An 18857-nucleotide genomic window follows, 5' to 3' on the forward strand; every position below is an offset into this window, starting at 1 on the left:
AGGTACGGAGACAGAATGACTTCTGTTCCGCATCCACAATTTATTTTGCCTTTGATTACATTTTGTGCAATATAATAGGTACAATTATTTGAATTTAGGAATTTAACATTGCATGAGGTGAGTTGGGGATTTGGACATAGTTAGTATTTAATATTTAGTTAGTATTTTTTTTTTTTGCTTTAGGCTTAGATTATAGACAGAAACATGGACTGGTAACATTATCATCTTATATGTTTGTTTACATTAATAATTTGTAGTAATTTTACAAAAAACATTGAAATTAGGTACTAATATTATACATTTTATTTCTTTTCAGGTACCCCCGCCAGAAGACGGAAGCACCGAGTTGCTGGAGGCCTCAAGAGTCATTGGAGGTGAGTATTAGTTGTGATTTGGCAGGAAATTTGCTTCGGACGCTGGATGCGCGCCACTTGCCATATGTATGTCCGGAAAGCGTTGCAGGTAATTTATTGGTGTAAGAATATGACGCGCCGCTGTCATTTGGGTTTTCTCTTCCACCCTCAGTGGTAGATGTTTGCGATTATTATTTAGCTTGTTAAATTGCAGGTCGCTTCGGCGGTCGTCGGGAAGAGGATGCCTGAAGAAAGGTCCGGAACAGCGGTCGTCACGTAGTTTTGGAGCTGCTGCCATTATTGTGGTGTGTGATCTGTCTCATTATGGCAGAGGAGTCGACAGTGATGATTGTGGCTTGGTCGTTCATCTAGGGTGGCTAGGTGCGCCGCGTTTTGTGGCCATTTCGTCAGGGTTTGCAGCTTGGAGCCTCCGGAACGTGATTAGTTGCCGGAGGCGCGTCGTCGCAACGATTGGGGCCATGGAAATGGAAGTAAAATTAGAGATTGGTGAGTATTATATTGTTATTGATTTTGTGATTGTGTCATTTTGTGTTTTTTCAGGTACGTTTAGTGGGAGGTAAGTATGATATTTATAATTTTTTGTTTTTATAATTATTGCATTATTTTGTTTTGTTTTATTTTTGTTTTTCAGGTACATTAGGTGGAAGCTAGTCTGGTGGTAAGTGTTATAATTGTTTTTAAGGTTGCATTAATATTTGTTTTTCAGCTGCGTTTTGTAACTAATTGGGAGGCCCTTTGTTTTTGGAACATGGGCAGCGGAAAAGCCGCGGGTTTAGGGTCGTCGAGTTGGCAATTAGATAAGTGTTTTGTTTAAAGTAATTAATTCCCAGTTTTAGCTTGTGCTTCCTCGTTTCAGAATTTACAATCTTGGAAAGAGCAGTTGCATGCTTATCGTCAGCAAGATGGAGCCGGCCTGTTGTCGGCCTATTGTCGCCTGGTTATTTGCCTGTCCGGTTTGCTTTGTCCTTAATTAATTATATTTTGTATCATATTCTTATTAAAATTTTTCCTTTCGTTGTAGGTTAGCGGAAAATCCGTGGGAGATGCGGATACTGAGGAAAGGAATTTTGTGTTTTTCTTTTCAGGTACATTTTGGTGGGAGGTAAGTATTATATTTATAATTTATGTGTTTTTATAATTATTGCATTAATTTTGTTTTTGTTTTTCAGGTACATTTGGTGGAAGCTAATCTGGTGGTGAGTATTTTAATTGTTTTATGGTTACATTAGTCTTTTGTTTTACAGGTACGTTTTGTGACTAATTTGGGAGGCCCTTTGTTTTTGAAACATTGCAACAGGAGAGCCGCGGGTTTAGTGTCGTCGAATTGGCAATTAGATAAGTGTTTATTTAAAGTAAATAATTCCCAGTATTAGCTTGTGCTTCCTTGTTTCAGAGTTCACAATCTTGAAAAAAGCAGTTGCGTGCTTTTCATCAGCAGGATAGAGTCGCCTGTTGGCGTCTATTAATTTGCCTGTCCGGTTTGTAAATTTATATTTGTCCTTAATTAATTTTCTTTGTATCCTATTCTTATTAATTTTCTTTTCGTTGTAGGTTTTCGGAAAAATTTGTGGAAGATGCGATACTGAGGAAAAGTATACCAATTTGAGGACAAGTGGTACGGTTTAATTGTGTGACGTCAGCTCCGCGCTAGTGATCCTTATTGGAGAAGTGGCGTCAGGAGGTGGAGACGGCATCGTAATGATGTCGATTTTTTTTGTGTTTAAAGGCAAAAAGTTGGCTTTTTTGTTTTACGTTTGGTGGAGCCGTCTCCTCTTGTCTAATGCATAGGATGTGGGTAAGCTATGTCTGCAGTGGGTGAGGTATTTGCTTTGTTTGATTTTATTTTGTTTATTTAATTGTTGTTGATTGTTTTACTTTTAGGTTTTAGCGTCAACTCGCTGTTGGCGCTCGTCAAGCTGGAAATTTATGGGAGCAGCAGAGTGTCCTGTTCTACGAGGTGGAAGCGTTGTTGGCCCGTCTTTTGCAGAGCATCAATTTGTGTAGATTTCAGCGTTGATAATAGATTTTTTACTTTGTAGGTGGAGGTACGGAGACAGAATGAATTCTGTTCCGCATCCACAACTTTATTTTGCCTTTGATTACAATAAATGCAATATGTAGGTACAATAATTTTGAATTTTTGAGTTTAACATAGCATGGGGTGAGTTTTTGGGGCTTGGACATAGTTAGTTAGTATTAATTTTAAGTTAGTATTTTGTAGGCAAGGATTTCAGACATTGACATGATTGGTAACATTATCAGCTTGCATGTTTGTTTACATTTTTAAAATGAAATTATTTTGCAATAAATTTAAAATTTTAGACTAACATTGTTTTATTTGTTTCTTTTCAGGTACCCCATCAGAAGGACAGGAGCACCGCGTCGCAGAGAGCCTCAGGAGTCATCACAGGTAAGTTTTGTTGCATTTTGGCGGTGGTCTGTTGCGGCCGCTGGAAGTGGGCAACTTGCAACAAGTTGCAGGTGATTTATTCTCAGCTGCGTCATCCCACGCAGCCGTCGTTTGGTGAAGATCCGATTATATCGTCAATGGCAGCTTTATGCAATTGTTTAGTGAGTTTGTTTGTATTGCGAAGAGTTGTCCAGCGCAGCCGTCATTGCGTTTTTATTGAGCTGCTGGCATTATGGTCGTGGAGTTCGTCTCGTGGCAGAGAAGTCGTCTGTGGGGATTGTAGTTCGGACAATCACCGAAGGAAGCCAGGTGCGTCGCGTCTTGTGGCCATAGCTTCAGGATTGGTTGCTTGGGGCCGCCGATTCGAGATTTGTTGCAGAGAGCCGCCGCAACGAGATTGCCATGGAAATGGATGTAAAAATAGAAATTGGTAAGTATAATATTTGTTATTTGATGATTGCATTAATTTTTGTTGTTTCAGGTACATTGAGTGGAATTTAATTTAAGGTAAGTATTATAATTGTGTATATTTGTTTATATAACTGCGTTTGTTATTGTTTTTCAGGTACTTATGGGGGAAGCTAGTCTGGGGTGAATATTGCATTGCGTTTATAATTGCGTTGATTTTTTGCTTTTCAGGTACGTTTTGTAGGGGCTAAATTGGAGGCCCTTGTCATTGTGTTATTGCGGCTGGAGTGCCGCGATTTTGGAGTCATCAAGTTTGCAATTAGATAAGTATTATATTATACATATATATTTCCAGTAATAGCTTGTGTTCCCTTGTTTCAATAGTTGGAGTCTTGGAAGCTGGAGCTGCATGCTTGACGTCAGCAGGATGGAGCCGTCTGTTATCGTCTGCTACTTTGTCTGTCCGGTTTGTTATTATTTATGTGTCCTTGAGTAGTTTTTGTATCGCGTTCTTATTTATTTTCTTTTCGTTGCAGGTTAGGAGAGAATTCGTCGAAGATACAGAACTGATGAGAATAATACAATTTAAGGACAAGTTTTTTCGGCATATTGATGTGGCAGCTGCGCCACGCAAATGATCCTTATTTATGCTTTGGCATCAGGAGAAGGAGACGGCATCATAAAATTGTCAACTTTTGTGTTTAAATCGCGAAGTTGGCGATTTAGTTTTGCTTTTGCGGTGCCTGTCTCATGATTTACGTGCGCATAGTCGGCAGGGTGAGGTCGCATTTTTTGTATCTGCTGGTTTGCCTGTCAGGTTTGCAATTTTCTGTGTGTCCTTGAATAATTTTGTATTATATTCTTATTAATTTTCCTTTCCTTACAGATTATCAGGAAATCATTGAAAATACAGTAATGAGGAAATTTATACAATTTGGATAAGGATTTTAATTCTTTTTAATATGATGTCGGCTCCGGGATAGTGATCCTTTTTTGTGCAGTGGCATCAGGAGGTGGACACGGCGTCTTAGGATTATTAATTTTTTGTGTTTATAATCGCGAAAATAGGCGATTTCGTTTTGTTTTTGCGACGCTCGCCACCTCTTGTCAGTTGCTTTAGATGTGGAACAGCAGTTGGTTGTGGTCAAGTAGGTAAGTGCATTTGATTGTTTTGTTTAGTTTGTTTATGGTTAATTGTTTTATTTTTAGGTTTTAGCGTCAGCTCTTGTAGGCGCTCGTCGATCTGGATTTTGAGAGTAGCAGGAAGGATGGATTTTGCAGCTCCGCGCTGGGTGCCCTGGTCGAAGCGTAGGCAGCTTTTGTGGCCCTTCTTTTGCAGCGCTGCATTGCAGGTAGATTGCATCGGTGATGAGGGATACTGTCAGGGACCGTGTGGCGAGAAAGTTCAGGTAAGTGACGTTGTGCATGAATTGCTGCAGCGAGTCGCCTTTTATTCATCATGTTTCTGCCACGCTAATCCTTTTTATATCGATCTACCGATTTTTCTTTTATGTCCTGGTTGATTTTCTCCTCATCGTTTCTTCACGATCAGCTGGAGTGCGTTGTCTTGGGCTTGTTCATCCGGGTGCGTTGAGGTGAGAGCATTGTTTATATTTTATTGCTGTTATTTACTTGTATTTGTATTCCAGGAAAATTAAGCTGAGTCGAGGAAGGTGGTGACCGTGCACGAGTTTGGGAGCTGACTGGAGTGCGCTTTTCCATCGGATATAGATATCGTTAATATATTTATAAATAGATGTAGATTTAATTGGATGTGTCCATGTCCAGATTATTGTTTCTTCCTTGTATGATTAAGGCCATTAAAATGTCAATTTTCTTCTCTAAGTTGTCGACTCTGTTAGCTAGGTTTGTTGTGTGGTCGTCCGAGAAGCCTTTTTGTATGTATGGATTGGAGTTTCTTGGCGATGGTGTGGCTACATCAATAGCTCTTGGTTTGAAACTAGCTCTGGCAGCTCTGCTGGTGGTCGGAGGGCTGTCATTGCTAGCTTGCATGGGATTTGAGTTACCTTTTTCAGGTTCCTGGTCATTTTCTTCACTCCTTTGTTTTCGGAGCATGTCCTGGTAATTTTCCAGATGTCTTTGCGCTGGATTGCTTGTCCTGGATACCAGTCTTAGCTTTGCGTTGTGTTTTGAGGTTGTCCTACCCTTTTTGGGTATCTTGTTAATATTTCGGCGCCATTTATTCAGCCGGGTTTGAATGGCAGTGTCGTGGGAAGAAAAACGTGGCCTTCTGTCGTTCGTATTTTGACGGAAGGGATTTAATACCGACTTTCTGGCAGCCTCCTGGCGGGCTTCAGCGATTGATCTGCTCAGGATTGCTGAGCTATGTGGTAGCCGAGGGGTGTTATTGCGTGGAGGAGGGCCCTGACGTCTATAAAAATTTTTAGTTGCGTCTTTAATTGTTTTTTTTTTTTATTATTATTTTCAACGACTGGTGGCGTTGTCATTTTATTGTCCTCTGATTTTTGCTTAAAAATATATAGTGACAATTTGTGGCAAATTACATTTTCGGATTTTTTGGCTGCAGATATGCATGCCATAGATTAAAGTAATAATTTATCATTAAAAATTGCGGGAGACATTTTGAAATTACTTGGCGGCTGTCTTGCGCGCCATGGTTCTAGTGTGGAATTTAAATTTAAATATTACATTAGGATATAGCATATGGAATAGAAGTAGTTATGGTAAGTAAATTTTAATAATTGTTTAACAATGATGAGTCTCTAACTGGTGGCGGTGAATTACATTAATTTATAATTTAAATTTGAAGGAGAACATTTTTGAAATATTTGTCGGTAGTTTTATGCGCGCCATGTTTTTGAAATATTTGTCGGTAGTTTTTGCGCGCCATGTTTTTTGAAATATTTGGCGGCAGTTTTTTGCGCGCCATGGTTCTAAAGTGGTATTTAAGTTTGAATATTACGTTACTTAGGAAATAGCTTATGGAATAGGAGAAAATAGTTAAGGTAAGTAATTTTAAGATAAAGTTTAACGATGATTTGGTATCCAGCGATGAGACTATAACAGAAGGCAGCGAGGATGAGCAGTTGCTGTCGTCAGATGATATGGATAGAACCGATGCCCATCCTCCGCTTTGGTTCACGTTCTGGCCGTCCATTAGTTGTTGTTGTTGCTGCTGGCTTCACTTGTAGTTACTATTACGCGCGCGCCTCTGTCGGTTTTATGATCTCAACTGACTTGCAAATTTGGGCTAGGCGCGAAGGCAGGCTTTTTCGATAGTCAGAAGGCGCGGCGGGATATCGATATGCTACCAATTTAATTTGTCGTCAGCCTATCGACTATCGGGCAGAAATACTGGAAATGTTCAGGTTAGTATTTTCGGAATTCCAGTATTTTTCACCGCGCATGTCAGTGTCAATGGCATATGCAGGCAAGGGTCTCACTTCAAGCGGAAACGAGGCAGAAAAATTGTGTATGTATTTCTTATTGTAATATTTAATTTTTCTGCGCATTGCCCAATAGTAAAACCTGTTTCTGCTTTCAGTGGTGCTGATAACGTAGATGCTGCGGAGATGTCGGTGTGCTGCAATCATCGGTCGGCGTGGCCCGTCGACTTTGGTGCACGCACAACCTTTTGAGGAAAAAGTGAGCCGCAGTCAGCGTCATCTATAGGCTTCAGTTTGTCTGTGTGTATACGTGAGTACAGTCTGTGTGATGTTCCAATTTGAGCCGAGTCTCATGTTTGTATCTTTTTGAAAATTGCAGGTCCATTTCAACTGAGCAAGAAATTGCCATTAGGAGACTGCAGACAAACATTTCCTGCTGCTGCCGCCACTGTTGCTGACGTCTATAACTGCGCATACATAGTCCGCTGCCGTTGCTGCTATCCTGGCGCAGGTCCGGTGGGCAGAACAGGGCCGATTCCATCTTGTGGCCGTCCACCGGGCAGATAATCGTCATAATCTCCATCGCGCAGGCCCATGTGACTGGCCAACGACCTGGCGAGAAATACGGGCTCCGGAAAGTGCCAATTGGATTGTTCCGTGAGGTCATTTCCTGCTACTGCTGCCGCTGTTGTTGTTGTTGCTGCTGCTGGTGAGTGTGTCGCCGCCTAGTTTATTTCGATATAACCGATGCTTCAATTTTTCAGGGTGAAATCAGCCGCCAATTTAGGTGTACGAAGAAAAGCCAGGGCCAACATGAGTCGAGTCCTGGAATGCATGCAATTTTTTTTTTTTTTTTAATCATTTTCAACGTCTGGTGACGTTGTCATTTTATTGTCCTCTGATTTTTGCTTAAAATATATAGTGACAATTTGTGGCAAATTACATTTTCGGATTTTTTGGCTGCAGATATGCATGCCATAGATTAAAGTAAAAATTTATCATTAAAAATTGCGGGAGACATTTTTGAAATTACTTGGCGGCTGTTTTGCGCGCCATGGTTCTAGTGTGGAATTTAAATTTGAATATTACTTAGGATATAGCATATGGAAAAGGAAAAATAGTTATGGTAAGTAAATTTTTTAAAAAATGTTTAACAATGATGAGTCTCTAGCTGATGGCGGTGATTTACATTAATTTATAATTTAAGTTTGCAAGAGAACATTTTTTGAAAACTTTGTCGGTAGTTTTAGCGCGCCATGATTTTGAAATATTTGTCGGTAGTTTTTGCGCGCCATGTTTTTGAAATATTTGGCGGCAGTTTTGCGCGCCATGGTTTAAATTTGAATATTACGTTACTTAGGAAATAGCTTATAACATAGGAGAAAATAGTTTTGTTAAAGTAATTTTAGAGTATAGTTGAGCGATTGCGTGGTATCCAGCGATGAGACTATGGCTGATGGCGGCGAGGATGAGCAGTTGCTGTCGTCAGATGATATGGATAGAACCGATGCCCATCCTCCGCTTTGGTTCACGTTCTGGCCGTCCATTAGTTGTTGTTGTTGCTGCTGGCTTCACTTTTAGCTACTACTGCGCGCGCGCCTCTGTCGGTTTTATAATCTCAACTGACTTGCAAAATTAGGCTAGGCGCGTAGGCGGGCTTTTTCGATAGCTCAAAGGCACGGCGGAATATCGATATGCTATCAATTTCACTTCAGCTCATTATCGATGTTTCGCGCCCTTTTTTTTTGGCGGGCTTATCGGCTATTAACTTTTTGCCGCCAGCCTATCGCCTATCGGGCAGAAATACTGGAATTCTTCAGGTTAGTATTTTCGGAATTCCAGTATTTCTCACCGCGCTTGTCAGTGTCAATGGCATATGCAGGCAAGGGTCTCACTTCAAGCGGAAACGAAGCCGAAAATTTGTGTATGTATTTCTTATTGTGATATTTAATTTTTCTGCTCATTGCCCAATAGTAAAACCTGTTCCTGCTTTCAGTGGTGCTGGTAACGTAGATGCTGCGGAGATGTCGGTGTGCTGCAGTCATCGGTCGGCGTGGCCCGTCAACTTTGGTGCACGCAGAAACTTTTGTGGAGGAGAAAGTGTGCCGCAGTCAGCGTCATCTGTAGGCTTAGGTTTGTCTGTGTGTATACGTGAGTACAGTCTGATGTTCCAATTTGAGCCGAGTTTGATGTTTGTATATTTTTGACATTTGCAGGTCCATTTCAACTGGGCAAGAAATTGCCATTAGGATACTGCAGACAAACATTTCCTGCTGCTGCCGCCACTGTTGCTGCCATCTATATCTGCGCATCCATAGTCCGCTGCCGTTGCTGCTATCCTGGAGCAGGTCAGGTGGGCAGTATAGGGCCGATTCCATCTTGTGGCCATCCACAGGGCAGATAATCGTCATGATTTCCATCACGCAGGCCCCTGTAACTGGCCAGGGACCAGGCGAGAAGTACGGGCTTCGGAAAGTGCCAATTGGATTATGCAGTGAGATCATTTCCTGCTACTGCTGCCGCTGTTGTTGTTGTTGCTGCTGCTGGTGAGTGTGTCGCCGCCTAGTGCAGTTCGATATAATCGATGCTTATACTTTCCAGGGTGAAATCGGCCGCCAGTTTAGGTATATGAAGACCAGCCAGGGCCAACATGGGTCGAGTCCTAGGATGCATGCAATTTGGCTATTGCGGCAATGAGATTTCTCTGCTGCTGCCACCACCGCTGCTAACGCTGATGCTGGTGGTTGTGTCGCCGCCTAATGGATCTGCATATATGAGGGCTGTTGCCAGTACCGCCGCTCGCACCTAAAAGGCGCCTCTGTTGCTGCTGCTGTTCCGAGAGATGCATGTGCCGCCGTTGCTATACGAAGGTTGTCGGGCTTTTGTTGCTGTTTCTGGTCTTGCTGCTGCTGTTGCTGTTGCCGCTGACATGGTAAGTTAAGGCTGTTGTTGGTCTCGTGCTCCTTCTAATATTCTCTTCTTTCAGGGAGGAAACGCTGGCGAGGCGCCAGATGCCAGTCCCGCGTCATCAAAAGGAAAAGACGGTTTGCCAGGAGCGCTGACACTGCTACCACTGCCTTTGCTGCCCCATCTGCTGCTACTGGGGCAAGAATACCCAAACTGCTGCTCCGTCCATCAGATTTCCGACGCCTCGCCGCTGCATAAGCATCCGCATTGCGGATACTCTAGTTCACGGCGCTCCAGTGTCCTAACTCAGGAGTTCCTGAGTCTGTCCTGTCGTCCGTCCCGTCAGCCCTGATGCGCTCATCCCATCAGTGGCGGGAGGGAGAGCATGCTCCGCTGTCCAGCGTCATCTACAGGAAAACGCCGGTTGTCCAGGAAAGCAATTTAATGCACTAGCTGAAAGGGAAGAAACTAATCCATGCTTCTCTCTTTTTTCCAGGGCAAATCGCCAGGGCCAAGCGAGGAGTCTGGTCGTCGGAAGTTGTAAAATGGAAACCGCTGCAAAACATTAAATGCTGGCGCTGCCACATGTTGCCGTTTTTGCTGCCGCTGGTGTGAGTGTGGGTTGCTGCCGCAGACTGTTGCCACCGGGAGATTGACTGCGCATGGCTGCCATGTTGCTGGTGACGCCCATGTCCAGGCCCGCTGCCGTCTCCTGCCCAATCAATCCAGGCAGTCCCTATGGACGCATACCGCCAATCGGTATCTCATCGCCAAAGGACCGATACTGGGATTTACTCGGCCAGGCATTGGCCGCCGATCCCGTTGCCGCTACCGTTGCTGCTACTATTGCCTCTGGAGAGAGACAACGCCACGAGCTGAAGCATCCCTTCCTCACAGAGCCGGATTTGCAACGCCGGCACTGAGCTCGGAGCTGAGAGCGTCACATTGGAGTCGGATCTTCAGAAATCAGGAACTTCAGCTCCCTCTTTCAGGGCCTCCAGGAGTGGTGGGTGTGGCCAGCGAACCGTTCAGCTCACCGCTTGGTCTCTGCCGCCACTGTTGCTGGCCTTGCTGCTGTTGTTGTTGCTGCCTTGGTGAGCTAAATCTATTGTCAGTCGCCCGATGCGCTGTTGTTTTTGTTGTAGAAGTTTGGTGATTTAGTTTATTAGGAAAAAGAAAGAAAACTAATGCTTATTATCTTTCTTTTAGGTTGGACCGCCAGTGTGGCGTCCATTACAGCAGCAGATGGATCATCAGGAGCCGTAGAGTCGCAGATCCCTCGGTCGGAAAGGAGAGATGGATCTTCAATCATGCCAGGAGAGTCATTTAAATACGCAGCCATCCAGCCATCATAATTTTGTTATACAGTAGGTGTTTAGTTAAGTTAATTTTACCATTATATCTATAAGCACTTTTCCCTTTTTATGTAACCTGAACTTAGCCTTTAGCCTTTTTGTATTTCTTTATTTCTTTTCAATATTTTTGCCACCCCTTCCGCCAGTTTAGTTATTTCTGCCTTCTGCACCTACCCTGGTTTGTTTTGATTTAATTTTAGTCCCCTTCGTAGTCAGGTAGGATTATTCGTTGTACATTTAATGGTTGCCCTCTGAATCTTTCTATCATTTCCTGCCTGGTTAGATCGCCATTTCTATATTGTCTATTATATCGGTTTATATCCGATTCACACCATCTATCTGGGGGCCACTTTTGATTTTCCCTTTCTTTTCTTTCCCTCTCTTCCTGTTTTTTTATTCTTTTGAGCTCATTCTCCTCTTCCTCTAGTCTTAACAGGGTAGGGAGTTCAGTTAGATGCGTTTGTCTTATTTTCTCTCTCTCGCTTCGCTTCTTTAAGGTTCTGCAGTCGTCTAGGTCTGGGATTTCTAAGAGTTTAGGTGAGAGAGTCAGTCCAGTCTGTTTTAGGGTGATATGGTCCCTTGTCATTTTCAAGTATCTCTGCCTGCTTTTTTCTAGTCTATTCGGGATATAGTGCCTAGAGAATATCCTGCGAACAGCTATGTTCGGGTGCGATTTTGTAGTTTCTGAGAACCTGTGGACAGCCTGTTGATAGAACTCTTCTACTGTTTTGACACAAAACCGGTCCCTTATAGTTTGGTTTTTCGTGTATCTTCCTGCTCTGCATATGTCTCTCATTTTCTTGTTTTCCTCAACTTGGAGCCGTCTTATTTGTGCATCTGTCACAAGGGGACCCCATGCAGCTATGGCGTACTGCCATATTGGCGATAGAACTGATTTGAGGATCAGCATCTTAGTATTAGTAGGGAGTTTACTTCTTTCATTTAAAATCCATGACATTTTTCTATGGGCTGTCAAGTATTTGCCCACTACCTTTGTGACGTGAGGACTAAGTGTTAGTTTGCTGTCAAGGACTACGCCAAGGTATGATTGCTTGCTTTCCTTTTTTATAGCTTGACCCTTAATCTTCACAGTCTTTAGGTTTGTAGGTATGTCGTTTTTTAATGTATAGATGACATGTCCTGTTTTGGAAGCATTTACTGAGATACCCCATTTGTCTGCCCAGTCCGAAAATGTCTTGAGGTAGTTTTCATTGTTTCTTGTGGCGGCAGTTGGTAGTATGGCTGAGCTGAGTACTATAGTGTCGTCTGCGTAAGTTGAGAGCATAATTCTTTCTGTTGGTGAGGGGCGGTGGATATATGGAAGAGGCATGTCTGAGGAGAAGATAGAATAGAGTAGTGGTCCGAGATTGCTTCCTTGAGGCACCCCTGCGCCTATTTGTCCTGTTCTCGAAGTCTCTCCAGCTTGGTCTTTCACCTCGAACGTTCTGTTTGTAAGGTAGCTCTCCAGAATGATGTATAGGTTGTATGGTAATATTTTAGCTAGTTTTAACAAAAGACCTTCGTGCCATACCCTGTCGAAAGCCTCAGAGATGTCTAGGAAAACTGCTGAGCAGTATTCCTTTCGCTCATAGGCCTCGAGGATGAACTGGGTGACCCTGGCTATTTGCTGCTCGGTTCCGTGCTCTTTTCTGAAGCCAAATTGGTGCAGTGGTATGGCTTTTTTGAATAGATCTACCCTAAAAAGTCTTTTTAGGAGTAGTCTTTCAAATATCTTAGAGAGGCCCGAGAGTAGACTAATCGGTCTGTATGACTTCGGGTCGTTTACACTTTTCCCTGGTTTCAATATCATCTTCACTTGGGCATGTTTCCAGGCGTCTGGGTAGTATCCAATTCTAAGTATTGAGTTGTAAATTAGAATAAGGTACAGAGTAGCTTTAGTCGGTAGGGTTTTTATAAGCTGGTTTGTTAGAAGGTCTTTTCCCGGTGCTTTACTATTCTTTAAGTTTTTAATTTCGTCATTTAATTCCTTTAGCGTAATTGGTTGGTTATGCGGGTTTTTGTTTACATCATATCTTTCTGTTAGCATGCTTTCCTTAATTGTTCTTAGTCCAGAATTAACTATATCTATGTGGTAATCAGGTACATTATTATTTGGCTTAAATCTTCCTTCCAAGTGGGAAACAAAAGCTTCTGTTGTCTCCTTTATCGTTTTCGTCCATTTGGGGCCTTCTTTGGTTTCCAATTTGAGGGGAAAATTCGGTTGATTTGTCTTTTTTCCTTCATTTAGCAGTCTCCACATTTTCCTCATTCTGTCCGGGTTATTCGTGTCTATTCCTTCAATTTGTTTATTAATTCTCTTTTCTCTCAAGATTTTTACTGCTTTTTTTAGTCGATTTTCAGCTGCTTTTAGTTTAGCTTTGTCCTCGTCCATTCTAGTAGCTTTAAAGATTCTTCTTAGTATCCGTTTTTCTTCCAACAATCTGCTTGTGTTTTCGTCTAGTGAAAGGGTGTGACTGTTTCTGTTAGCTTGTCCATGCATTCTTCTGCGATTGTCAGGTATTCTTGGGGAGGGAGTTGATTCGGCAGCCGAGTCCTTGATGTTTTTGATAAAGATGTTTACGGCGTCATTTATGTCTTCTGCTACCCTTATCTCCGTATTAAGAAGTATCTTTCTTTCAAGAACAGTCTTAAAGAGCTCAATGTTCGTAGTTTTCTTGAGAATGTTATTGTTTTGCTTTTGCAGAAAGAGGGTCCTTGTGTCTAAGTTGATCTCAAGCAGGATGGGAAGGTGGTCTGAAGATAAGTCCGCACTTGAGGAGATTCTCTTTTCAAGCCTGCCCAGTCCTTTGCATATGGAGAAATCTATTGCTGACGGGTTTTTCCTTTTGTCGTGCGGGAAATGTGTCGCACAGCCGGTAGCAATGATCTCAGCCATAGAATCTGCTTGGACTGCTTCGTAGATTGCAGTGCCACGTTGACAGGCTCGTGTACAGCCCCATTGTCTATGTTTTGCGTTCCAGTCGCCACATAGAATGAACTTAGCCTGTCCTCCCAAGGTTTTCTCAGCAAAATTGAGAACGTCAGTAAAGTGGTGGGACGACCACTTTAGTGAGGGCGGACAGTAGACAGATGCTATAACAATCATTTCGCTGCGTCTGTTGTTGTCTGGCAGCAAGACTATTGGTGCACTCTGTATACATTCTTTTTCAATTGGTTTTAAAGCCATGTGTCGGATGCTGCTGTTTACTATAGTGGCGACTCCTCCTCTCTTGCTAGATACAGGATTTTGGGCTAGGTATGTGAAATATCCTGGCAGCTCTAATTTGGTGGATTTGTTGTCAAGTCTGGTTTCAGTTACTATTACTATGTGAGCATCAATATTTACGATGAACAGCTTGAGCTCATCTATTTTATTGTTAATTCCACCAGCATTCCAAAAAGCGATTCTAAGGATATCCCTGTTTCCCGCCTGATCCATAAGAAAACGTCACTTTCTGCTGATACTAGAAAGAGCGTTTAGACAAAGATTGGATCTCGGAACGGATTTTTTGGAGATTTTGGACAATCTTTTCTTTGGTTTAGTAGGCTGGTGACGATTTCTAGGAGGTTGTTGAGCTTCTTTTCCATCCCTTCAATGCGGTTTAGAAGGTATTGTTCCTGACTCGGCTCCTTGGATTCGTCATTAGGGATGTCTTGTGCTATTGGAGGTGGGCGGAAATGGGTGAGATGTGTGTTGGCCGGGTTTAGGACGCTGTTTGGGTTTTTCCTGCTTTCTTCTAGAGACGCTAGGACCTTTTTGCTAGTTGTCGGCGGGCTTGTCTCCTTCCTCGGTTTCTTGTCAAAAGCCCTTATTCTATTTAAGCGTTTATTTATAGATATGTTCCTTTGCGATATCTTCTTTCCTTGGATTCTTTTGGCAGGTAATTTTGTGTTGTTTACGGATGTTTGAGGGGGGGGGGTGTGTGTAGGGCTGCTTATTGCGGGAAGTTTGTAAGTGGGTGGGTTTTGTGTAAGGATGTTTATTGCGTGGGGTCTGTAGGTGCGTGGGTTGTGAGTGTAGGGATTGAATCTTGTTAATAGATAGTCTTTGCTTTGCTTCTTGGAAAGCAGGACATCCTTTATAGCTGCTAACGTGGCTTCCATTGCAGTTTGCACAAGTAGCCGGAAGGTTTTTGGGTTTAGTGCATGAAACCGTGGCGTGCGGCTGGCCACATTTCATACATTTAAACGGGTTTCTACAATAATTTCTTGTATGCCCAAAACATTGGCAGCGATGGCATTGTGTGGGATCCTTCGATACCCGTTTCCTTTCAACCTTGACCGTTTGACCTCCAAGGGATTTAAGTAGAAGGACCTTGAGATGGCTGCCATCAGCTTTCGGTACAACTTCAACCTCATGAATGCGCATAGGATTTCTCGTGTCCCTAAACTGCATTGCCCTGATAAATTTGGTAGCTATACCGATGTCTTGAAGTTGGCTTTCAATCCATTTGATCGGGGTTGACTGGTGGAGGTGCCTAATTACAATTTGGAAACCCTTTGCACTCTTTGGCTGGTGGGAGTGTAAGGGAATGTTTGCCTCAAGGAGAACATTCTGAATTGCATTGTAGGCATCCATCGTTTTAGCCTGGATTCTAATATTGTTGCCAAGTTCAGATTTGGTGGTAAAGCTATTAACCCCGGCTTTATAGTTTAGTTTTTCTATTAGCGGGATAATCTGGTGTATGTTGGTCAAGAAGATTGTTGGTGGTCTTCTGCTAGCTGGAACCATTTTCCAAGGCTGTAGGTCGGGATCAGCTGCTGTGATTGAGGGACTGATTGCTGGTGCTGTGTCCATTTCAGCTGACTTCTGCAGGGATTCTCTTCTTGAGTCTTGGCGAATTTTAATAGCTACTTTGCTTTTGAATATGGGTGTTTCGGCAGGTAGATTTGTGACCCCCACATCATCATCAGAGAAGTCATCGCGAATTCTAACCTTTTTGTTAGAAGTTTGGAGTAGTCCCTCATCCAGACAGTCCCCACGTCGCTTCCCAGGGGTTTTGGGAGAGCTCAGTGTTTTAGTTAGGTTTTTTCTAGCTGCACTCGGTGAGCGTCCGAGGGCGGCAGAGTCATGTTTTGCGTTGGGTAAATTTTGCATTGGAGTTGGAGAGCGTTTTGCATTTTCTCTAACCAATTCCGCAAAGGTTTTGACGGGAAAAACGTTCTGAGTAGCTGTGGGTTTGCCTGCGTGAGTGACAGCACTGATAGCTGTGACAGCACTGATTGCTGTGACGTCACTGATTGCTGGACATGGGTTTGAGTCTTGGGCGGAAAGCGATGCGCTTATGGCGGGCTTTATTGGTTTTGGCTGACGTAAGTATGTGTCGGAGGGAGAAGCTTCTTTGGCGGTTTTTGATGATTTGGTTGCATTGGTTTCATTATGTTGTGTGGGTATGTTTATAAGTACTTTGGTGGGAAGCAGGTTTTGTGATGCTATGTGTTTAGCTGTGTGGGTGAGTGTCTTGGCTGCAATGCTTGGTATTTGGTTTTGGGAGAGGGGTGAGGGGCTTTTGGCGGCCTGTGCTGGCTTTGTTTCACGTAAGTATGTGTGGGAGGGAGAAGTTGCTTTAGCGGTTTTTGATGCTGTGGTAGCATTATTGTCGTTGTATTGTGTGGGCGAGTTTATATGTGTTTTGGCGGGAATAAAGTTTTGTGTTGTTGTGTGTTTGTTTGTGTGGGTGAGTGTATTGGCTGCTATGCTCGCTGCTGCTATTGCTGGGTTTTTGGCGGGCTGTGTTGGCTTGGTTTCACATAAGTGTGAATGTGAAGAGAGGTTTATTTGTCCGGTTTTTGGTGATGTGGTTGCATTAGTGTAGTTATATTGTGTGGGTGAGTTTGTATGCATTTTGGCGGGAAAGAGATTTTGTGAAGCTGTGGGCTTGTCTGTGTGGGTGTGTGTCTTGGCTGTTATGTTTGTGTTTGTGTTTTGCGTTTGGGTAAGGGGTGAAGAGTTTTTGGCGGGCTGTGTTGGCTTGGTTTCACTTAGTTGTGAGTGTGATGAATTTATTTGAGCGGTTTTTGATGCTTTGGTTGCATTAGCGTCATTATATTGTGTGGGAGAGTTTATATGCATTTTGGCGGGAAAGAGATTTTGTGAAGCTGTGGGCTTGTCTGTGTGGGTGTGTGTCTTGGCTGTTATGTTTGTGTTTGTGTTTTGCGTTTGGGTAAGAGGTGAAAAGTTTTTGGCGGGCTGTGTTAGCTTGGTTTCACTTAGTTGTGAGTGTGATGAATATATTTGAGCGGTTTTTGATGCTTTGGTTGCATTAATGTCATCGTCTTGTGTAGGTGTGTCTACATGTGTTTTGGCGGGAAGATTTTTCTGTATTGTTTCAGTTTTGTCTGTGTAGGTGGGAGGTTTGGTTGCTGGGTTTGCGCTTAATTTTTTGAGAGGAGGCGATGGTTTGGCGGGCTCTATCTGTGTGTGTGTGGGAAAAATTATTCTAATTGTTTTAGCTGCTTTCAATGTATTGAATGCACTGGCGTCATCTTCTTGTGTATGTGTGTCTACATGTGTTAGTGGCGAGGAAGTGCTAAAATTTTTGCTTATGGAAATGGGGAAGGGGCTATCGGCAGGCTGTTTTTCATTGGCTTCTGTGGTATTAGCAGTACTCCCGCATTTATCAACAAATAAAGGGTCCGGCAATATGGTATTTTTATTTTCATTTAATACAATATTTTCAAAATCGTAAGATTTCATGTCGGTATTTAGTTGATATAGGCTTCTTCTTACTAAGGTGGTTTCACTTGGCGTTGGCGTGGTATCCAGCGATGAGACTATGGCTGATGGCGGCGAGGATGAGCAGTTGCTGTCGTCAGATGATATGGATAGAACCGATGCCCATCCTCCGCTTTGGTTCACGTTCTGGCCGTCCATTAGTTGTTGTTGTTGCTGCTGGCTTCACTTTTAGCTACTACTGCACGCGCGCCTCTGTCGGTTTTATAATCTCAACTGACTTGCAAAATTAGGCTAGGCGCGTAGGCGGGCTTTTTCGATAGCTCAAAGGCACGGCGGAATATCGATATGCTATCAATTTCACTTCAGCTCATTATCGATGTTTCGCGCCCTTTTTTTTTGGCGGGCTTATCGGCTATTAACTTTTTGCCGCCAGCCTATCGCCTATCGGGCAGAAATACTGGAATTCTTCAGGTTAGTATTTTCGGAATTCCAGTATTTCTCACCGCGCTTGTCAGTGTCAATGGCATATGCAGGCAAGGGTCTCACTTCAAGCGGAAACGAAGCCGAAAATTTGTGTATGTATTTCTTATTGTGATATTTAATTTTTCTGCTCATTGCCCAATAGTAAAACCTGTTCCTGCTTTCAGTGGTGCTGGTAACGTAGATGCTGCGGAGATGTCGGTGTGCTGCAGTCATCGGTCGGCGTGGCCCGTCAACTTTGGTGCACGCAGAAACTTTTGTGGAGGAGAAAGTGTGCCGCAGTCAGCGTCATCTGTAGGCTTAGGTTTGTCTGTGTGTATACGTGAGTACAGTCTGATGTTCCAATTTGAGCCGAGTTTGATGTTTGTATATTTTTGACATTTGCAGGTCCATTTCAACTGGGCAAGAAATTGCCATTAGGATACTGCAGACAAACATTTCCTGCTGCTGCCGCCACTGTTGCTGCCATCTATATCTGCGCATCCATAGTCCGCTGCCGTTGCTGCTATCCTGGAGCAGGTCAGGTGGGCAGTATTTTTACTTTGTAGGTGGAGGTACGGAGACAGAATGAATTCTGTTCCGCATCCACAATTTTATTTTGCCTTTGATTACAATAAATGCAATATGTAGGTACAATAATTTGAATTTTTAGAGTATAACATAGCATGGGGTGAGTTTGGGGCTGGACATAGATTAGTATTTAATGTTAAGTTAGTATTTTTCTTTGTAGGCTTTAGATTATAACAGTGACATGGGCTGGTAACATTATCATATGCTTGTTTACATTTCAGGTGGAGGTACGGAGACAGAATGAATTCTGTTCCGCATCCACTACTTTATTTTGCCTTTGATTACATTTTATGCAATATATAGGTACAA

General features: G+C 43.0%; 1 protein-coding gene across 3 annotated transcripts; it reads left to right on the forward strand.

Annotated features, from left to right (window-relative positions):
- The first annotated feature begins 8240 nt into the window (after nt 1–8240).
- On the forward strand, nt 8241–18553 carry LOC116802555. 3 transcript variants are annotated; one of them, XM_032726995.1, is made up of 7 exons: nt 8241–8484; nt 8557–8711; nt 8777–8913; nt 8988–9106; nt 9162–9492; nt 9547–10561; nt 10677–10962. In XM_032726995.1, the coding sequence occupies exons 1-5, from the start codon at nt 8255–8257 to the stop codon at nt 9190–9192; spliced, it is 672 nt and encodes a 223-aa protein (XP_032582886.1). In that variant the 5' UTR covers nt 8241–8254; the 3' UTR covers nt 9193–9492; nt 9547–10561; nt 10677–10962. The 3 variants fall into 3 exon arrangements, with proteins under 3 accessions (XP_032582886.1, XP_032582888.1, XP_032582887.1); XM_032726997.1 differs by lacking the exons at nt 8988–9106; nt 9162–9492; nt 9547–10561; nt 10677–10962 and adding an exon at nt 18503–18553; XM_032726996.1 differs by lacking the exons at nt 8988–9106; nt 9162–9492; nt 9547–10561; nt 10677–10962 and adding an exon at nt 18498–18547 and having other exon boundaries at nt 8777–8908.
- Nucleotides 18554–18857: the final 304 nt, after the last annotated feature.

This window comes from Drosophila sechellia, unplaced genomic scaffold (assembly GCF_004382195.2).
Source record: "Drosophila sechellia strain sech25 unplaced genomic scaffold, ASM438219v1 U_161, whole genome shotgun sequence".
NCBI lineage: Eukaryota > Metazoa > Arthropoda > Insecta > Diptera > Drosophilidae > Drosophila > Drosophila sechellia.

What these genes read in the sequence shown, in the direction of transcription:
- LOC116802555 (XM_032726995.1), top strand. Translation starts at nt 8,255, where the DNA reads ATGCTATCAATTTCACTTCAGCTCATTATCGATGTTTCGCGCCCTTTT. An exon ending in GCTATCCTGGAGCAGGTCAG is followed by an intron (nt 8,914 to 8,987) that starts GTGGGCAGTATA and finishes TCCATCACGCAG; the next exon opens with GCCCCTGTAACTGGCCAGGG. An exon ending in TGTTGTTGTTGCTGCTGCTG is followed by an intron (nt 9,107 to 9,161) that starts GTGAGTGTGTCG and finishes TATACTTTCCAG; the next exon opens with GGTGAAATCGGCCGCCAGTT.